Consider the following 23,570-nt stretch of genomic DNA (forward strand, 5'->3'; position numbering starts at 1 on the left):
TCATCGCCGACTTACCTTTGTCTTACTGTGGTCATGATGTTGAAGTTGGCTATCCGAAATGTGTGGTTCCTAGCGCTAGTCTGCAATATCGTCCCTCATCTTTACCTGCTGAGGCCACGCGACAATTATGTGAAAACCGCCCATTGATATCTGCCTCAACCCTAAACTGAAGTTTTTTATGATCCGAGACACCGTTAACCCCAATTTAGTGATTTATAATGGTACAATACAATAATGGTTTTACATATACCCCAGATGTGTTCGATGGGATTAAACTGGCAGTGATACGGAGGTAACCCTTGATGTCCATAACTTGATAAAATGTGGTCAACTATATAAATTGTTGGTTTTTCATTACGTTTCGAAATTTTCAGTAACAATGATTTGAAGGCGTATTCCGGAAAATTGATATTATTTTTAACTAACCAATTTTTTATGCTCGGTAAGTTCCACGACTGTTTTTGTTGTTTCTCCAAAATCTCCGAATGGTAAGTTGCATTATCTAAAACTATAACTGATGGTTCACTCAGACTAGGTAACAGTTTCTCCTCAAAAAATTTAACATACATATCTGCATTCATGTTTTAATGGTAATCAGCAGATTTTGATTTCGAAAAAAAAAAATCAAATCTGCGTTTTCTATAAAGCTTTCTTTCTCTCCTGCATGAAGAATGATTTGTCTTTTGCCTTCGCTATCTGTGTGTTTTATTGATTTTATGCTGTTGTCTTACCTTCTTCTTCAGGTTCCTTCTCCTATCGGAGGTTGGAAATCATCATCGCTATTTTAATTTTATTGGCCGCGCTTCTGAATAATTCTAATGAGCTGCAACCAAACCACTCTCTCAAATTTCTTAGCCAGGATATTTTGCGTCGTCCTGGGTTTCTCTTTCCTTGTATCTTCCCTTGCATAATTAATCTAAGTAATACGTACTTCTCGCCCCTCATTATATGACCCAGATATTGAATATTTCTAATTTTAACAGTTTTTATGACTTCACATTCTTTCTTCATTCTTTGTAACACCTCTATATTAGTTACTTTTTCAGTCCACGATATTCTGTGGATTCTCCTGTAGCACCACATCTCAAATGAGAGTAATTTGTTGATTTCAGACTGTTTTATTGTCCACGCTTGCATGCCGTATAGTAAAGTAGAAAAAACGTAACAACGTAGCATTCTTCTGCAGATCTCTAGATTAAGGTTACGGTTGCAAAGTAAGTTCTTCAATTTTATGAACGTGTTTCTTGCCATTTCTATTCTAGATCTGATTTCTTTTGTTTGATCTCCATCTTCGGTTAGCCACGTTCCTAAATATTTATATGTTGTTACTCTTTCGGTCGTTGTATTATTGATGATCAGGTTATCTACATTTTGTGGTTTTTTTGAGAATATCATTGATTTCGTTTTCTTGAGATTCATTTGCGGTCCGTACCTTTCACATGCATTTTATACATGTTGTATTATGTACTAGATCTTCCATGTCACTTGCAAATATGACCGTATCGTCCGCATATTTAATATTATTAATGCTATTTCCGTTGACCAAAATACCTTCCACAATATCCAATAAAGGTTCTTGAAATATCACTTCACTGTAGACGTTGAATAAGAGTGGTGAAAGTATGCACCCTTGTCGAACTCCTCTAAGTATACTTACTTCCTCTGTCAGTTCTCCTTCGACCCTTATTCATGCTTTCTGATTCTGATACAGATTCGATATAATTTGTAGATCTCTACTATCTATGTTTTTGGTCTTAAGAATACTTAAAAGCTTTTCATGTCTTACCAAATTCTTTTAATTCCATCCTTTGCAAATATCCATGTCTCATCTAAGTAAACGAATGTTGCATTTTCAGATTTAAGTCTAGTATATTCTCTCAAAAATTTAATTCTCTTGTGAACCACACTACCCCTTTCGCATAAAAGTAACCTATTATTTTCTTTTTTGAATTTAAATCCTAAATCTCTCAACATTTTCCAAAGGCTAGTCCTCTTAATTTCAGAAACTTATCTTTCTCTTATTTTGGCCAGTAAAGTATCTAAACTGACATGTTGATTGTTTTCACGCATTCGATATAATATATTGCGAATTTCAAATTTTTCTCCATCAGGTAAGTCAATGCTCCTAGAATGTTTACGAGTTGTTTTCTTGTCTTCGTGATACTCAGTCACAGTAAGATCTTCTTGAGAATATCTGACAGTCTTCATTACAGTTTTTAGCTTACTTTCACTTATCCCGAGTGCGTCACAAACGCGTTGATTTACACATAATAATGACTTTAAAGGTCCACCATTGTCTCTTTTCATGGTAAAGTATTTATGCACATTTGCAATTAATTAATCAATATCCAACTTACGTCTAGGCATGATGGTCACTTAAAATTACACGTTTGAATTACAATTTACTGAGTTTAGATCAATATGACAGAAACTTTCTAACTGTTGTGCTTGAGAGGTAGAATATAATATAACTGCCTGCAAAGATCCTAAACATATTAAGCAAATTAGCCTAATGATCATTAGGAATACCGATTGTAATTTAATTATGTTTGATAACTTTTATGTTTAGAAATGGTTGGATAAACAATTAAATTGTTTCCCACAATTATTTTATTTTTAGTACAAGTATTTTCATTTGAAAATAAAAAGTTAAATATATTTACCAAAATCCTAACTTTAACCCGTAACCAGACGTATCAAAAACGGTACACTCTAACAGACATATGGTCTAACCACCACTATTTAAATTGACAAAATGTTCTTGTTTACTCCGAAGTATTTCTTAACAAAAATTTAAAGTGATATTTTAGTACTTTGTATATTTACTTTGAATATAAATTATCCTTAGCACGGTAGTATTTGTTTCAGAAAAAAACAAGTAGGTGAAAGAAATTTACGTTAAATAACATTATGCAAGAATACTATTTATTAAAAAAATGTAACAAAATATGCAAAACTATGAACAACGGGATAATGACACATATATTTATTTTATACCTAAAATTTAGTAAAGTGTTAAACATTATGGAGAACACCAGTGCAGTTTACCGTGCCTTTGACTGCAACGAAAGGTTTTCTGCCAATTTTGTAAATATTTAGAGGTATAAGTTGGTTGAATGTACTGTATGTATTTTTTTGTCTTATTTATCAGTAATTATATATAATTATCATTTAACAAGGAATCACTGAGCCTGTATTAGGTGTTCTCATGGTTAATAATTATTCATTTCTTTATGTAAATTCCAGAAAAATTTTAAATAACCATTGACATAATCAACTTTTAAAAAATATTTTATTACTTTTTGCCTAAACTTCGTAGAATTTTATTAAATATTTGAGTCTAATTTTTTTTTTGTTGCTACACATATTCTTTTTGTGAAATTCAGCATATACTGATCATTGTTTTTTATATTAATTCTTTTCTTTCCATTCTCTTACTTATTAGGATTACCCATTACTTTCAAAAATAGTGTGGTGCCCAAAATTTTCTTGTCTATTGTGTCTCTTGTCTATCTCACTCAAGAACCACTTGTAGTGTATCTCTCTCGAACCACGATCAAGACAACTCTACCAGACTAAAGCCTGGACATTAGTATCATGTTTTGTGTAACCGTGTTGCCAATGATTGGAGCATTTACCATCTTCCATTAGGCACACTCCTCCACAGCCCAACCGTGGTAGTTGTTTAGACGATACACAATTAAGTGGCTTCCCACTAGTGGGGCCTAAAACCTTCCTTTTGTTTTTTGGTCGTGACAGGAAAAAGAAGAATTTACTGGATTGAAAACCTGCGAAAGTGATTTGGAGCAACATCAATCGAGTTATTGATGAAACTTTTGATGACTTTTCTTGAAATTCCCAAGTTGTATTCCTGCAATTTTTAGACTTTTTTGATATCATCATTAGCATTTAAAGATTATTCGAAATTGTGTCACAGTGTAAAGGTCGTCATCTTACACTGTCCCCGAGATTTTTTGCTACAAACTTATTCAAACACATTCTATAAAAAAATCTTGAATATGCTTTCAATAACGAAATTATTTTTCGTCTTATATACAAAAAAAATTAAAGGATAAAGAAATTTCTTTCGCAATATTTTAACGTAAAACAAAACTTAAACTGTAATCGATAACTAATTTCAAAAGTCTGATTTGATAAAATTACTAATTTGCAATGATTAATATTAATGGATAACTGCACGCCATGCTTATCTCTGACAGGGCTAGAGTTTTGACGAGCGATATATCTCTGGAGTCGACTATAGTAAGCCAAAAATAAAGTTGTAAGCTGTAAATAATTTGAACGTCCAAAAATCGAACAATCTTATCTAATAAATTTACCTTAACTTAACACCCCTCTCTTCAATCTCCATAGTTTTTTTCTCGATGCTTGTAGTTTTAGATATTCTTTCACTGACTTCTGGAATTTTTCTATTTCTATATAAATCTTCTAGGAAGAGACTGTTTAACAATGTGGATTTCCCTAACCCCGATTCACCTACTACCATCAGCGTGAACTCAAAGCCCTTCTTAACTGATTTTCGGTGGACCTGGTCAGGAAGAGTAGCAAAACCGATGTAGTCTCGATCTTTGTCTGAAATAAAAAAAAAACAATATTAAAGTATTTTATGCTATTAACTATAGAAAAATATTAATGTTTTCTGTTTAAATATATTACAATTATCTATTACAATTACTTTTTAAATTATTTATAGAGTCAAAGTTACTTCTAACAGATTGAGTATCACATCGAACAAATGTATTGAGTATTACGATTTGTGTATTTATATGGCTGTTCGAAGTCACATTATAATTCCCCAATTAGAATCTCCTTTATTCATTTAATTGGTCTCTAGAGAAGGTTATTCCACTAAAATAGCGTTGATTGTAATCATCACTCACATTACCCAAAATTTAAATGACAAAAAACTTTCTATCGTTATTTTCTTGATGAACAGAAAGCCTTCGACCAAGTATAGCATGCCGGATTGGTGAGGAAACTACTGAAAATCGACTTGCTCATCCCCATTGTTTGACTAATCCATTCGTATATCTCTGAGCGCAGAATCACTGTAAAGGTCAGAAGTTTATTTTCAATACCCTTCTCTCCCATAGCAGAAGCGCAAAAAGGTTCGTCTTGGCACCCACACGTTGCACAATTTACAACAGTGAATTCCCCAACCAACGAAACACAAGCACACTGACACTACTTTACGCAGACGACACTGCCCTCATAACAACATCTCGAGATGCAGATGTCCTCGAAAAGCACGCTCAAAATCACCTAAATCATGTCGATAGGTGGTGCGGGAGATGAAGAGTAACGCCGAATCTTAATAAAATACAAATCATACTCTTTAGACATCCTAATATTAGCACAAAAAACGCCGAAGAAAGAAGAAGCTATGGGTGGACCGGCTTCAATTCAGAGATCAGATCGAACATCTAGGGGTGTTGTTTACCAAGGCACTAAACTGGAGACAAGATCTGATGACTACCCGTAACAGGGTCAGGAAAAGAGTCAATTTACTCAACGCTGTACGTGGAAAATTCGGTTATCTGTGGTTTTCCGATCCCATTTGACAATTATACCTGTCCATGGAGAAGATACAGCCACAGCTGACCTCAACGCAAACTAAAGTCAAAATTTCGTAAATCAACAGTCATTTAATCATTAAACTCATTGACAATTTGACACAAAAAATAATTCTGAAAAGAATCTTTGTAGGGTCGTGACTACAACAAGTCCTGAAGAGGCAACAAAGTTACCTAAACAAGGACTTCTAGAAAATCCAACAAAGATCAATACCCAACCACCACAAACCAAGCGACAATAACTATTTCTACTATTTCTTTTAGCTAGCAACATACTCTGCTATAACCACGACTGTATCGATGCCGACAGCGCAACACACACTCTTATATTTAATTTTTCGTTAAATAAACTGTTTATTTATGGAAGTAAAAAGAAAAATATCTGAAAATTATTTCAAAAACTAAAATAAAAAATACAAAACAAAATTTCATCTTCGTTTTTGAATTTGAGTTTATCGAAAAACCAACCGAGATATTAAAAGTTATCGTATGCTACACAATGGAAACAAGTTTGTGGAATTTTTGAAGATGCAACTTTTCTCCCATGGTCGTTTGCAATTTTACATTTTTAGCATAAAAGACGTCGGCATCTTTTTTTGCGGTTGGAAACGTCTGTAACACGATGCTGTTGTACGGTATTTTCTTCAAACGTATTACGTGTTACAACATTTCAACTTTTTTATTTATTATTTTCGGTTGACATCACCCATATATTCGACCGTTCTGTGCAGATTGTTCCTTCACTACTTTTACCACTGCTTTAAAAAATTGTTACGCTAATAAAAGGTTTCGTTAATTAGATTTTTTTTTCAAATTTCATTTGAAAAAAAAAATAAATCATTCATTTTATAAAGTCGCCAGCTTCCGAATATACCTTTAATTGGTTAAGTTGTTATTCAGAATTTTTGAAGCGCAATGAAAAAGAGTATCTCGATAAAAGTTGTCTTTTCGACAAAGCTATGAATTAAGACTTTAAGGCCACATACAACAGTGTAAAGACAGTATTATAAAAATAATGCGTAAGTTTGGTATACCCGAAAACTTATCCGATTAACGAGAATGACGTCTAACTTAAAGGCCAGTCTTGGAGCAGGGATACAGGGAGCGAATTCTAGAACGTTTGAGATAAAGGATGGCCTCAGACAAGGGGATGCCCTAGCTTGCCTCCCATTTAATATTGCCTTGGAAAAGCCAGTCCGAGGCACACGAATTAGAGACTTAGGTACTATTTACAATAGATCAATACAAATCTAAGCATACGCTGATGACATGTTGAGCGATATTTCCTAGAATTGGAAACGGCGGCGAAGCAGGTCGGTCTAGTCATTAACGAAGATAAAACCAAGTACATGTTGGTTACTAAGTATACTATGAGGAACGAGAAACAGTGTTTGAAAGACATATATTTGAACGTGTTGATACGTTCACTTAGCTTGGCTCGCTAGTGAGTACTACCAACAAAACAAGCTAATGGAGTTAAGGATTCCACACAAGAAGAACTAAAATTATTATATACAAAACACTGCTGAGGCAAACATAGACATATGAACTCGCACGCAGAAGAATGAAAGTATTTTGGGAATATTTGAGCGTAAAATACTTCGCAAAATATTTGGAGCTATAAACGACCAAGGGCAGTGACGCAAAAGATGGAATTTTGAATTATACCAACTCTTTAATGAATCAGACGTCGTAACCATCGGCGTAGCTAGCTTCAGTTTTCAGGGGGGGGGGGGAGCAGGACCCCAGTGTACGGTGGATTAAATTTTTTTTGCCATTTGCCGTGCATTTAAAAAATAAATAGAAAAACTGCGTTATAATATACTGGTTTTATTTTTTTAATATACCTAATACATATAATATACACTGGGATAAATATTTACAAAAACAAAATATTAACATAATATTATTTACAAGAAAACTTTGTAGGTACTCTGTTCACTAAAAGAATTTGCAATATTCTTCAAGACTATATCTTTTTCTATATATAACAAAGCTAAATCTGAATGCCTATCTTGAGTCATTGTCGTTCTCAACCAGTTAAAAATCCGCCTCATGGTAGAAAAAGACCTCTCGCACGTTGCGCTTGAAATAGGCAAAATAATCGATACTTTAAAAGAGTTGATATAGGTTGGGATATATTGAGTCTGAGAAGCCGACTGCGAATTAAGTGGTTAGACGGAATTAAGATAGATTTTAAAGACAAAGTATTAAGAGGCAAGACAGTTCTTATAGAACAAAAATTTGGAGCGTACAATGCCAACTGCCAAACTTTTTTGGATTGTAGAGATTTTATAAGTTTTTTAAGGCTTTTAATATAAGAAAGCCAAGTATCCGTCTTCATTACAAAATTTGAAACAATTATTGAGATTTAAAAAAATGACTTTCATTGTATAATTTCAAAGGGCTGTATTTTTTGTATGCATATTTATGCTTGCATAAAATAGTTTTAGTTAGCTATTTTGGAACCCAAAATATGTAGTTTAACTTAAAATCTACCTTTTTGTTATACACCTTAAATTTGGTTTTTGTTGGCTAAATTGCGATCTCCTTTTTCATACTATAATCGTGTTAAACTAAATACAGTGTTTACTAAATTACATTTTCTCTAAATTAATTATGCAAACTTTTATTGCAAATGTCATTAATCGTCAATTCACCTCCGGAAACTATTTTCACATTTGAACAAAACTAGGTAAATGTTTGTTATGTTTTGCAAGCAATTTAATGACAATATTTATATGTAAATTGCAAAATTAAATTCTCGGTACATGCGTTTACATTCACAATTTATTTCCTGAAAGCGTGTTCAGGAACTTTAATAGACAAATATACTTATCTAACACACTTTGGATCGACCATAGGTGTTACTATGACAAAAAACGGGCTCTAAATTGAATTAATTAGTTTTCTCTTTTAATTTTCGTGTGTTCCCACGTTCGGTTAGGCATCCACACCTTGGGTTGAGGTGGCGGCTGCCACTGTCGTGATAATGAGTGCACATGATTATATTTTGCTACAAAAAAGCCGAATTTTATGTCTACAGCGTTACTTAAAGCTACTAGATCTTTTAGATATGCCGTATTTGGCAACTGCAGACTGAATATATGAGTATACACCTGACGTCGAGGCTCTGAATCCCATTTATTCTTTAATTCCCAACTCAATTCCCAAATTTCTTAGCTTTCTATTTTGGCTATATTCTACATCAAAATTGACTTTAATCCACAGCCGATATATGGAAGTACATATTTTAAAAGTTACATGACCATACGACGGTGGTCTATTAGGACAAAATGATCTATATTTCAAAATTAAAATCATATACTTTTGTAAAATATTTAGATAACTACATTTTTTTGGTGCCTGAAAGGTACTAAAAAAACCTGATATGTATAGTATTTATTTATGTAAGAAATACCCTTTTGAGCATAAACCCAGTTCTGATAGACCACCGATATGTATCGGAGTGTTAATTCTAAACAACTCAACGGAGGTGACTCAGGTGGCCGAAAATCGATTTTTATATGTTGTAAATTTGTTTTTTAATGCCGTCATGGAAAGTAATTTTTATTTTCTAAAAAGAATGCTGTGGAAAATTGCAGCACAAGTGTTTTAAAAGAAAAAGAAGACGAGGACTCTTTTTATAAACTGTGACTTGTCATTGGTTTATTTTCTTTTGTTTTGCTAGATAGTGCAAAATTAGGTATCTAATTTTATGCAGGATGTGAATATTACGCGCCAACAACTAAATTATGCGCAAATAGCATAATTATACGACGATTGGAACACTACTGTAGCGCCAATTTGTGGTCGGCATCAACGGTAACACCAATATTGGCGCCAATCCCTTTGATGTGTATGTGTACGCAAAAACCGACAGTCCACGGAAAACTCCCAACGTTGGAGCAAGTCATAAAAACGTTGGCGCCAACATTGGCTTCAACACAGTTTTGTCCACACACAGTTAGTACACACATTGGTCGAACGCTGTTGTGGCCAACGTTGGCCCCCACTTGTGGAGCCGGCGTAATATTAGGTATATATGTAGTTACTTTTGTAGTTTATCTATTTAAATCAAATATTGTTTTATTTGAAATAGAAATACCTTCTATGACTATAAATCTATAGATAAAATAAAACGAAACATTGTAACAAACTTTAGAAAATATTAAAGTTTAATTAAGGAAATCAATACAGTAAGAAATCGATTTCAGCGTGGTGTGGGTAAAGGATCTCATAAGTTGACCTGTCATGAATAACTTTCAGGGAGTCACAGCACTACTACAATAATTAATAAGAAGGATGAAAATTATACCCAAAGATTAGGCTTTATTTTTGTTTTTCCTTTTTTGCTGAAAAAGCCCCTTACAATTATAACACGTTATTCAACGATAAATAAACGATGGCTTACGGTCTTCAACCAATTACGATGGCTTGTGGATCGAGAAGCCTTTGCAATGCTGATCGCTAACGTCGGATAATTCGGATATGGCACGTAAAGAGGATGGAAGGCATATGAACAACCCAACATTGAGGTCTAAAGATAGTGTTGATAACGACGCGAGGGGAACTGGAGCAAATTGAAAATGGTTGGCAATGGACAGGAACGACTGACGAAACAGATTAAGAAATGTCGAGGCTCAAATAGTGCTGTTGTACCACTGATAATGATGATGAGTTATATATTCCAAGTGAGACAAGTGTCCTGATTTCATTAAAGTGTTTATCGTTCGTTATTATTAAGTCTAGATCTGTTAAATAAGGTACAACGAAACGTATAGTAAAATTAGGAAGTATAATATAAAAATAAATCGCATAAGACGACATTCTTACAATCATAAAGAGTGCAATAAAAATTATTTTTATAAGTTTACTACATAAAGTAGGTATGTAGTAAACTTAATTATAAAATTGTGTGCATGATTAACAAATCGTCAGCAGCTCACCCATAAAAATATATCCTCGCCACGTTTATGGCTTTATTGCTACCTATAGGGAATTTAAAACGATAAAGATTTGAATAGAATAGAATAAGGCACACATGGTTTGATTCTATTTAATCAGGAGGTCAATAGAGATATCCATACCATAACCGCCTTTCTTGTGTACAATAGTTTGAGGATAATTTTTCAATGAAAACATTATTATTATATTACAGCATTAACGCGAATATAATGTTTTTTTAATTTATTAAAATATACAAATTAACCAAACAACGTTGTTGTAAAAAGAATAGATTATTAGTTCATGTGGAAATAATGAAGACAATACCCAAAAAAATAATATGAATAATAAAAAAATTATGATAATGAACCACCATCACCAGAAGTGACGACAAATGAAGAAAATTGAGAAGAGAGAGGTTAAGGCAGCATTAAGGATATTAAAAATAGAAACTCATCAGGAGAGGACACAATGTCCAACGAACTTCTACAGTACAGAGGATCAGAACTGACCAAACAACCATTAAAATTAATGCAACACATAAAACAAAATTAGAATACTAAATGGATATCAAGCATCCTAATCAAGCGTCTGTTCAAAAATTGGAAGAAATCGGACACGGAGAACAACAAAGGAATGCACCTGTCAAACACAACACTAAAATTAACAACCAAAATGATAAAAAATAAACTAAATGAAATTATAATACTAGCAGAAAAACAAGGTTTTAGATTGGGAAGATCTTCCCATTGGTCATTTAGGTCACTGCTTTCCGTCAGTTTTCTCTGTCGCAGGGGAAACGGGCCTGTATTGCAACAGTCAGTCTATTCGTATTATATGTCTATGGTTTTGGCCATTTTTGAGGTTATGTAGATCCGGCTTGCTATAATAGATATGTAATACAAGCTAGACTGATCGTTAGAATACCAGCTTGTTCCCCCATTGCGACAGAGAAAACAGACACAAACAGTCCCTGCATCTCTTACTAATTTGCAAGGTTTATCGACCACGTGACCTAAATGATCGATGAGAAGGTCACGTGGTCGATAAACCCGGCTGATTAGACAGAGATGCAGGGACTGCTTTGCGTCAGTTTTCTTTGTCCCTTTGCTGTATGTGAATTTCTTTTTACTCATTGAGTCATCATGGTACACGCGATGTTCCACCTTTTTTGGTGCTGTTAAGCGGCGGTGGTCTTATAAATGTACCAGCTTTTTGATTCGTTGTCGTTCGAATAATAAAATCCAGATTTTATTATTCTCTGTAGTCATAAACTTTATTTTATTGTCAGCGCATCGTGTACTTGCGATGTAGTGGCTTGTCGATAGTTTTGGGTTAATAAGTTACTAAAAACTGAAGTATATACAAAATAATTGTGTTAAACACTTAACAATATTCGTATCACCGCTCCGCATATGAAATGTTACAAAATTAATTTTTATCTAGGAAAATGACAAGATTGAGAAAGGAAAATATCTGTTTTACCCTAATTGGCATGACGTGGACGGATCACAAGCAAAACTGGATAATATAGATGAAGATGTAGAGACAATACCATCTAATTCCGAATCCATAGTGGACTATTCTGAAAATGAAGATCCCGAAGCGATTGAAACTGCAACGGCAGATATCAAGGAAATTTATAGCATATCAGGTGAAGAGTCTGAGTTTGGTTTTCCACTAAAGCTGACAACAGATATGGCTAGAGCTTCTAAACTAGAAAATTATACATTTGCTTATACACCTCCAACATGGTTAACTAATCATAACCCTTTTTCTCCTGAAAACATTACATATTCTTCTGAAGTACCAGACTGTATTCAAGACATATCCACCATACTGACACGACTATACACAATTCATCATCCCATCCCACACAACATACACTGGCAGCCTATCATAGTATGTTACATAGATTAACAGAAATTCCGATGTCAAAATACAACTTTGAGACAAAAATGGATACAACGAACAAACAATTACTAAAATTTTAAATTAAAAACTACACAAGAAAGCCCTGAAATTAGTATTTCCACCACATTAGAGAAAAAACCCAGTACCTTCTGCTCGATTACATATACAGGGAAAATATTACCTTCTAGATCATAATCATTCTTTTAATGATGAATTTCAAATTCTTCACATTCAAAATAAAGGCCTTAAGCTATCTTTGTTAGAATCTATGGAAATTAACAAATTAAAAAACACAGACATAATTCTGAATGACCAACTTGAGACAAACAGTTCTCCCCTCCTCAACCTATTTCGTTAAAGACTATAAAGTGTAAACGCATACCAAAAACATATCTACCCATCCGCCCAAATTCATCGCCTGTCGAACATCCAGCCCATCAATGAGAGGCTCTCTTCTCTGAGCAGGAGTTACAAAATTCGCACCATCCGGGGCCAAAACCTCAGAGCCCAAACCATCCTAAAAACTACCTGCTCATCCATCGGCAATGTATTCAGAAGAAAACTCAAACCCAAACTCCCTTTCCCACCCGCTATTCTGCTGGAACTCCCAGCAACGAACTCCCTGATGAATACATTGATATACAGGAGGCAACTCCCATCTATTACCATCGTCGCGTTCAACACTAAATGCTCACTTCGAGCCTGCCATAGACAGGGGGGATCGGTTTTCTGTGCATTGCACAATGATACCTGTCTATTTGTTGAGGTACCAGCCACAGCTGCCCTCTCGCGCCGTGTCACACATTAACTAATTACATTATTAAACTCAAATAAATACATATTCATACTATTTCATTTTTAGATTAACAAACACTGAAAAGAGCCGTTTTTCACCACTACCTTCGCCCCCGATTCTCCGGGCTACACTAATGATAACTGCTGAACAGCAAATAGGCCAACACCCGCACACCAGTGGACACTACACCAAAAACAGTGCCAAACCCACAACAAAGAAAACACGTCCTGAAGAGGCAACAGCCTAGAACAGGACAACAGAAGCACCTAAAAAAAAAACAAAAAACAACCAAACCAACAAAACGACGAACAATGAGTCAAAAACAGATCACTTGAGAAAGGCACTCTGCAAAAACAGCTGTAGTGATAAGATTTTATAAAAGATTTTGTGGAAATTTTGAAAACAAAGTTTTCAGTGTTTTATTGTTACATAAAATGAATTTCCATCAAGTAACGGTCGAATCCATCAATTATATAATATTTCTTTTATTAACTCTATCTTGGAAATCGTTGTTCAATCATAAATGCTTATGATTGACGATAGGAGAGAATACAAATTTGACAGTTGACTACTTGGTCTCAGTCTTATACGCATCAGCAATATTTACACTTTTGGGGCTGAAACTTCTGAGAGGTGTTATTGTACTCACGGATTGATATCAAATTGTGATCTTACTGTTTCTTGCTGTGCTTGATGAGAGATTATATGTCCCTCACCTCTTATTGGTATATTCTTACTGCTAATTTCTTTTTTTAATATTGGTAACCCGATCTTGCTTCATTCTATTGACGTGTTTGCTATACAATTTGCTTCATTTAGTAGGATGAGGGCTGCTTCCTTGATTTTTCTCTTTTTACTATCTGTTTCTTTCATAACTATTCATGCAACCAACCATTGAACTGTATTCATCGTTCCAAGCGTGTTTGTATATCTGATATCTATCAAAATTTATATTTTTAATGTAAGATTCATGCTCATTTATCCGGACGTAATTAATATTCTACTAACCACTTTATAAAAACGTTATTGTCATGATATGAAAATTGGAAAGACTCACTGTCGAGCGAAAGCGCATGTTATATTTTCATTTAATATTTACAACATTTTGAAAACAGTTTGAAATTGTTTTTAAAACTTAGTAAGTTATTTAAAACTACCTTATCATTTACAGGTAGTCGTTAATATTAAATAATATGTAAATAATGTTTTAGGTCATTACGTGACTAGGGAGTGTGATTTAAATGTTTATTTAAATTACGTTATTTGTGAGACTATTTTGTGATTGCAATAATTCATTAAACTAATTTGGAGAAATTATATGAAAGATAATTACATTGTAAATAATATATAAAATTAATTAATGGACAGAATAATAAGTTTAGATATAAAAAAATATATACCTACGCAGGGTGTTACATGATATTTATGAAAATTAGTTTATGGGTATAACAAGTTATGTCACACTTGTCATATTTTGACAGACATACCACTTGAGAAGTGGGCGGCAACCTTGTTATTTTAGATGGAATACCCAGTATATTATTGCATTTTTAGATTCTGCGTAAGATTCTAGATAAAATTTGTATAAAGTACCCATAAAGTACCATAGGTCAAAACTTTTTTTTAGTATCCATCTTTTTTCAAAAATTTTAACAGATAGAGACAAACTTTTCAAAGTTAATATCTCATACATTTACAATCAGAATGTCTTAAAAACTCTTGCAAATAAAGAGTAGGTAACGTTTTTTAAGTAATTTACATCGAAATTGAATCTTTAAATACAAGGTGTTCACAAATTATACACCATTTCTTTACAAAAATATAAAAAATTTTAAAAAACAATAAATTTAAATAAAATCAAATAAAATTTTAAAAAATTATAAATAATGATATAGATACTATTAGGGGACCTTAATGCAAAAATTGGCAAAGAGCAATTTTTCCAGCCAACTATAGGACGTGAGAGCTTACATGAAGAGTCAAATGATAACGGGTTGAGACTAATAAACTTTGCAAGTACCAAAAACATGATAGTAAGATTAACAAGATTTCCCCATAAAATGATACACAAAGGAACATGGAAATCCCCTGATAACGAAACCATTAACCAGATAGATCACATCCTGATAGATGCAAGGCACTCTTCCGATCTCATAGACGTCAGAAGCTATCGAGGCCCAAACATTGACAGTGACCACTTTCTTGTAATGACAAAAATCAGAGGAAGAATATCAAACCTAAAGAAAGATAAACACACGAAACAAGACAGAATTAATGTTGATAATCTGCGCATTGAAACCGTTGCGAGAGAGTATAGGAGACAAATGGACGAGGAAATGGAGAGCCTGGAGGTGGGGGAAAATGTAGAGGAACTGTGGACAAAATGTAAAAACAATAACTAAGAAAGCAACAAAAATATCGGGGAAAACCAAACCAGTTAAAGAAAACGAATGGTTTGACAAGGAGTGCCAAGAAGCAACAGATAACAAAAACAGGGCATACCTAAAGACAAATCAAGCTGGATGCACAAGAAGAGCAAAGGAAGAATACCGGACCCTAAGAAGAGAAGAAAAACGATTACATAGAAGAAAAAAAAAGACAATTTGAGCAAAAGCAGTTGGAAAGCACAGAATGGCTAAGAAATCAAAATGAAACTCGAAAGTTCTACAGAAATCTAAACAAAATGCGCAAAGAGTTTAAGCCAAGAATAAGGAGCTGTAAGGATGTAGAAGGAAACATCCTAAATGATACGGCCTCAATCCTAAACAGATGGGTTGAATTTTTCGATGCAAAATTTAATGGTCATCATATCGAAGAAGCAGATAACACCCTAGCAAATCGAAATGATTGGAATCCTTTCAACCCAAACGAAAGACCACCTACCATCGAAAACGTTGCCCAAGCCATTAAAAAGCTTAAAAATAATAAATCACCAGGAATTGATCAACTTTGCAGTGAGCTCTACAAGAATGGTGGCGATGCCTTACTACAGACACTGCATAAGCTTTTACTTCTTGTTTGGCATAATGAGACCATGCCTTGTGAATGGTCTCAAGGCGTGATATGCCCGTTATATAAAAAAGGTGACCAGCTCCAGTGTGACAACTATAGAGGTATAACCCTGTTAACACCTGCTTACAAAATACTAGCAAATATTCTCTACGAAAGGTTGCAAGTTTACACAGTGGGCATAGTTGGTAAATATCAAGCTGGATTCACTCCAGAAAAATCAACAATTGACCAGATTCATTCAATAAGACAGATTCTCGAGAAAACATTAGAATTCAATATTGAAACCCATCACCTATTCGTCGACTTCAAGGCCGCATACGACAGTGTCAAGAGAACAGTGCTATACCAATCAATGCATGAGTTTGGTATACCAGAGAAACTTATCCGACTAACGAGAATGACAATGTCTAACTTAGAAGCCACTGTTAGAATACAGGGAGAGAATTCTAGATCCTTTGAGATAAAGGATGGACTCAGACAATGGGATGCTCTGGCTTGCCTCCTATTTAATATTGCCTTAGAAAAGGCAGTCCGAGATACACGAATTAGGGACGGCGGTACTATTTACAATAGATCGATACAAGTCTTAGCATATGCTGATGACATTGACATAATAGGGCGTAGCAAGCGAGATGTTGAGCAATATCTCCTAGAATTGGAAACAGCGGCGAAACAGGTCGGTCTAGTCATCAACGAAGACAAAACCAAGTACATGTTGGTTACAAAGGATCCGATAGCAAATGAGGAACGAGAAACAGTCTTTGGAAGTCATACCTTTGGACGTGTTGACAACTTCACATACCTTGGGTCACTATTGACTGCTACCAATAAAACAAGCGAAGAAATCAAAAGACGAATAAATCTTACAAATAGGGCATACTATGGACTCCAAAAGCATTTCCACTCAAGAAACATTCAAAGAAGAACTAAAATTATTATATACAAAACATTGCTGAGGCCGGTCCTCACATATGGAGCAGAAACATGGACTCTAACGCAGAAAGATGAAAGACTTTTGGGAATATTTGAGCGTAAAATACTCCGCAAAATATTTGGAGCTATAAACGACTAAGGGCAGTGGCGCAGAAGATATAATTTTGAATTGTATCAGCTCTTTGATGAGCCAGATGTCATAACGTTCATTAAAACACAGCGACTTAGATGGGCTGGACACATAATACGAATGCCAGAAAATACGATTGCTAAAAAGCTAACCACAGGAACACCTGTAGGAAGAAGAAGCAAAGGCCGACCGCGAATTAGGTGGTTAGATGGAGTTGAAACCGACTTACGGATATTAAAAATCAGAAGATGGCAACATGTTACCAGAAACCGAACAGAATGGCGACGAATCTTAGAGCAGGCCAAGATCCACAGAGGATTGTCGAGCCAAAGATGATGATGATAGATAATATTGAAAAGGTATTTTCTGGCTAATTGGTCTTTATCAAAGCCATCTAATTAACAAAAAAATATTGAAAATGTATACAATGAATAAATTCTATATTATATTTAAAAATTTTTGAAAATTACTTAACTCATTAAACAATATTTTTAAAGAAAAAATTAAGTTTTTTAAAATTTTATCAAACTTAAAGTGTCGTATTGTATGTGATTGTGATATGTGAAAAAAAACACAAGGCTATCCAAAACAAGCAGAGCTACAAAAGGCCCATCAAAATGACTTACCCATCAGCGCAGCGGGGCAAAATGGAAGGACCTGGATAAAATGTGCAATGTTTTCTTTTTATTTTCTTCAGTACGATGGTGAAGCAAACTTAACTTTAATATTTAAGTTTTTTCTGCAGAGGAATTTGATAATTGTCTGTTTTGTTAAGTTTTTCATAATGTTCTCAATAAAACTGTAGTTCATTTTCTTAATATTATTGTTTTATTTGTTTTAACGAAACACAATATGTTAGTAATGTATATTACTATAATGTTTTTTTTATCTTTAGAACTTTTGGCCATACTATAATGTTGGTATATGTAATTTTGTTGGTTCCATAAAATAAAATTTCTATTTTTAGCAATGTCCCCAATAATGTTTAAAACGAACTTTTCTCAAAACATTAACTATACAAACACGTTTGTGACTTTGGCATTGGACCGACGCTATACGATTTCACTTTACTTATCTAATGTGTTTGTTCCAACTTTTAATGCTGACTCCGAATTCGTCATAATTCTCCCATCTCATCGAATTTTTCTGTATCTGCCATAGTTTTTAGCCGCCCACGGCGCCCACGAATGATCAGATAGACTGCACAAAATTAAAGTATCGTTTTTTTACTTTCACCTAATTAATACAGTATTTGTTGTTATTCAAAGATAACTGATTATTTTGTATTTTGTAATTTACTAGATTCTCATTTAACTGATAAAAATGCGCGTTACATCAATATAATATGCGAAATTCAAAGACTAATTCAATAAATGTGTACCACTTTATTAAGATTCATTAAATAAGTACGTAACAAACATTTTTAAGTAATTAAAAACGTATTTAAACAATGGTAGTAGGTACTTTGAATAGGAACCATCACTTAGTATTGATTTATCTATGTTGTAATCAATATGTTTCATTTTTTCAATATTCATCATTATAAAACCACAGTCAACTATATATCTGTAAAACTAGGTTAATTAAGATAAAATACAGAGCTCAGAGCTCATACTTTATTTATTTGTCATGTAGGTATTTGTTATTAGTAATAGAAAAATAATAGATAATAGATATGTGGCAACACCAAATATTTTGGATTTTCTCTGTTCCTAGGTGAAAACAAAATATTGTTCTGAAGCTATATTTTCTTGTGGCGTGGTCATACAATTTTTACTGGTATAAGCCACCGGTGGCGCACTCAGGGGGGTGGTTTGGGGGTAGCATGCACCTACAGGCCGACTGCGGCGGCCTTGTGGGCTATCACGGGTTGTGTTCCTCTGTATGTGTTAGCAGTAGAAAAGAGTCTCTCTATGAGAGAAGAGAACAGCTATAAAAAAATAACAAAGGGAAAGATCAATGGAAAGATGGCAAGAAGAGTAGAATAACAAAAAAGATGTTGCCCAGTAGACCAAGATGCTGATCCCGAGACTGAGGAATTGGGTAGATTGTCTGTTTTAGGGCGTATCTTCAATTAATGATGACAAAAAAATTGACATAATTTCAGAAATGGTAGTGAACCCTACTTATTCTACAGCCCAAGTTGCATCTATCCATGGAATCAGTCAAAAGACAGTACGCCGAGTGTTGGGTGAAAACAAATTTCATCCATACAAATAAAAAATTGTGCACCAACTTTCAGATGATAACCCCGGTTGAAAATATGTCCAATAAAATTAAACAACAGCCTGATTAAATAAAAACAATTTGTTTTAGTGACGACAGTACTTTTTCTCTCAATGGAAATGTTGACACACTCAATGTGATCTATTGAAGTGACACAAATCCTCACGTTTTTCGTGAAACAAATACTCAATTTCAAAAAAAAATAAATGTTTGGGCAGGTATTTTGGGAAACCACATAGTTGGGCCTATTTTTCTCAATACTAAATGAACTGGTGAAGTCTATCTGGAGATGTTACAAAATGCAATTGAACCGTTAATAATTGAAATTCTAAAGGATACTCCAGATGAATTCAGCAACTTAGAAATAACGTTTCAACAAGATGGAGCTTCTGCACACCATTATGGTGCAGTAAGACGTTACCTAGATGAGGAATATCGTGGTAGATAGATTGGACGACGAGGTACGATAGAACGGCCAGCTCGGTCACCGGACCTCACACCATTAGATTTTTTTCTATGGAGATACTTGGAATCTAAAGTTTACGCTACAGCACCCGACAATATTGACATTTTGAAACAACTAATTGTTGAAGAATGTACAGTAATTTCCCCCGAGACATTTAAACGAGTACGGCAAGAGTTACCTCGTTGTTTGAAAGGTATTGAAAACACCTATTCAGTCATAATATTTTTGTTTGAAATTAAGCTAATGTTGATGAATAAATTAAATAAATACTAATATTGTAGCTTCTCATTTAATTAATAAATATTTAACAACCAGTTGCTATAGTAAGTGTTCAAAATGTGCTCCATCTACTTCCTGACAGTAACGCATCCTATTTCTAAACGTCATCGGTCATTATTACGTCATCTGTTTTGATTGGTTGAGAAGCATACGTCTGTTTATTACCTCCCTCCAAATTTTACTATTATAACAATAACCGTTCAAAATATACGAGGGAGGGAACGGACTTTTGACTAGCACTATAATTAAATATCGTTACACACTATTCCTGTTTTCGACCAATAGGTTTTAACGGGTAATGAGTAAATGTTTTTTTGGTTTTTGAGTGACAAATGTAAAATTAACATGTTTGTAAAAAAAACTACTAATTATTAAAGTCTAGTAGCTCTACCGATAAAGATACAAAGAGGTGTGCGACAGGGATGTATATTGTCCCCATTACTGTTCAATACATAATCAGAGCACATTATGAACCTTGCGCTAACGGACATAGACGGGAATACTTATAAACGGAGAACGATTGAACAACATAAGATACGCTGATAATACTGTCATTTTTGCAGACAGTCTTAAAGGTCTGCAGATACTTGTCTCCAGGGTGGCAGAAGTAAGTAGCAGGTTTGGGCTTGATTTTAACATAAAAAATACCAAATACATGGTTATAAGCAAAAATAGGATACCACCTGGTCAATTACTAGTTAACCAACAACCTATAGCACAAATCACCAACTTTTGTTATCTGGGTGCAAACTTAAATGAACAGTGGGACCAATCGACGGAAATTAAGATAAGGATCGAGAAGGCAAGATCAGCTTTCGTCAAAATGAAAAAAATCTTTAATAGCCACGATATAAAATTGTAAATAAAAGTTCGTTTACTAAAATGCTACGTATTCTCCGTTCTTTTATATGGCGTGGAGTCATGGACCTTAACTGAAGCATCACTGAAAAGACTCGAAGCATTTGAGATGTGGTGCTATAGACGCATATTGAGGATTTCTTGGATAGACAGAGTTACCAACGAAGAAGTACTACATAGAATGGATAAAGAGCTGGAACTAGTCATAACCATAAAACGTCTCAAACTAGAATACCTGGGCCATATAAGCAGCCAGCAGTCAACAAAGTCAGAATAGCCATGTTAGTGTCCAACATCCGTAACGGATAAGCACCATAAGAAGAAGCTCTACCGAAGAGCAAACTAAACAGAACAGTTGTTCGTAGCGTGTTTTCCCATGCTTCTAAGCTAGTACTAGAGAGTTTTTGGAAAAGATTAATTTTAGATTCTTTTTATACGACAAAGTTCTTCTACAGACAAAGTGGTGTATTATAGTAAAATGTTTATTTTATCATTAATTAAAAATAGGTAGGTAATAGGTAAACATACTTAAAATATAGTGCTACATTTTGGGAATAAAAATCTGTGGAAAAATTTTAATTACTGATATTCTAGTTTTAAATATAAATAAAAAAAATTTTGAACAGAATCTGGGCAGCTAGACACGTGTTAAAGATCGCGTTTAAAATGTTACATCATCAATAAATTATACAATAGATCGTGGTATCCATCAATTTAAGCAATATACATAATCTGCTCGAAACTATATTATGTTACGGCTAGTTAAGTTCATTGCTAAAACTATTCTGATAAAAAGGATTTTGATCTCTTTTAAAAATATATTTAAATGCCATAATAGCCAATAACAATATTCATTTAAATTCAAACTTAATTCAGTCAGTTAATTATTATTCTAAAGAAATAGCAAAATTTATGCAGTAAATGTCTTCCTAAAATATCTGTTATGTACTGGTATATGTTTCTAAAACCTATAAAAAATATTAATATAGAATTAGTTGAGAAATTTTTAAATATTATAATAAACTTGTTGTCCTTTGTAGTACAGTCTTGCCAAATTTCTTAATGTAAAAATTTATTAAATATTCAAAAATACACATAATAAAGAAGAATTATTGGTAGAGTAAAAAGACTAATTCTTTTAAACCAAAATCAAGCAGGCAATAAATTATACAGTGTGTTTCAAAAAGGTAAGACATTTTGTAATAAAAATGGACACGTTACTTTTTTGTTCTGAAAGCATTTTTCATACAAAAGAAACAACACAAAATCTAAGCGCACAGAAAAATTTTTAATTTTAATCCCCCCAAACTTTTGAGTACGTTCAAATCAAATGAATTTTGTGGCATCATTAGTTTAACACATTATTTTTAAAATTTTTTGGCCTCATCACTTCTTTCAAAAAACAGTTTTTATTGAATTACGGCCCTTTTCATTAACCTTTAAAAAATTACGTGCAACTAAATAAATGGATTAAATGAATTAACAAGTACAAAAAATTATAACCTCTATAAATATATTACAATAAATGTTCAAAATGATACCCATTTTCTTCAATACACATTCGGTATCCTTTTAATAAGGAAAACCGAATGCGCTGAAAAATCATATTTTTCTGACGAAAATGATTTGCAGCTTCAATTATTCTAACCCTCAATTTTTGTTCGTCCGCAATTGTTACAGAATACACTTTCTTTTTCATAAACCCTCAAAAGCAAAAGTCCATGGGGTTAAGACCTGGATTTCTGGGTGGCCAAGAAATAGGTGCGTCACGACCTCTTCCAATCCACCGACCAGGATACTGCGTGCAAAGGTATTCCCGGACTTTGACTTATTGGAATATTCACTTCTTCCAAATACTCTTGTAAATCGTTTGCCAAGAACTGCAAATAATTATCACCATTTAAATTGTTGGGAAGAAATACTGGGCCTATTAGATTGTTATCCACAATTCCTGCCCAAACATTAACTTTGAAAGTCCTTTGGTGATGAGTCGTTTTTTTGGCGTGAGGATTTTCGTCCGCCCAAATGTGCTCGTTATGATGGTTTATTTTATTTCTACTGAAGGTAGCCTCGTCGGTAAACAAAATATTTCTAATAAAATTAACATTTCGAGTGTTTTCCATTAACAACCAATCGCAAAATCCAATCATTTTAGAATAATCTTCAACCAATAACTCTTGAACCGTTGTTAAGTGATAGGGTTTAAGCAGCTGATTCTTCAAACGCCTCCAAACCCTTACGTGAGGAATATTTAGTTGAGCAGCTATTACCCTTGTACTTGTTCCAGGGACTTCTTCAATGATTTCTAAAATGTCTTCATTAGTTGCATCCATTATTGGACGACCACTATTGCCAGCAACTTGCGGTTGGAATGTACCCGTTTCCCGTAAACGACGATCCATGGTCAGAAATAAT

The 23,570-nt window shown here is 33.9% G+C and overlaps 1 protein-coding gene across 1 annotated transcript in view; it reads right to left on the bottom strand.

The window, feature by feature from the left end:
• Septin4 (septin 4) overlaps positions 1–23,570 on the bottom strand; it is a 49,791-nt gene that overhangs the window by 19,785 nt on the left and 6,436 nt on the right. The window contains exon 2 of the mRNA XM_072530269.1: positions 4,341–4,593. Within this exon, the coding sequence (XP_072386370.1) occupies positions 4,341–4,593 (253 nt within the window). The remainder of the gene's footprint in view (positions 1–4,340; positions 4,594–23,570) is intronic.

Source organism: Diabrotica undecimpunctata, chromosome 4, assembly GCF_040954645.1.
Source record: "Diabrotica undecimpunctata isolate CICGRU chromosome 4, icDiaUnde3, whole genome shotgun sequence".
In the NCBI taxonomy this organism is placed as follows: Eukaryota; Metazoa; Arthropoda; class Insecta; order Coleoptera; family Chrysomelidae; genus Diabrotica; species Diabrotica undecimpunctata.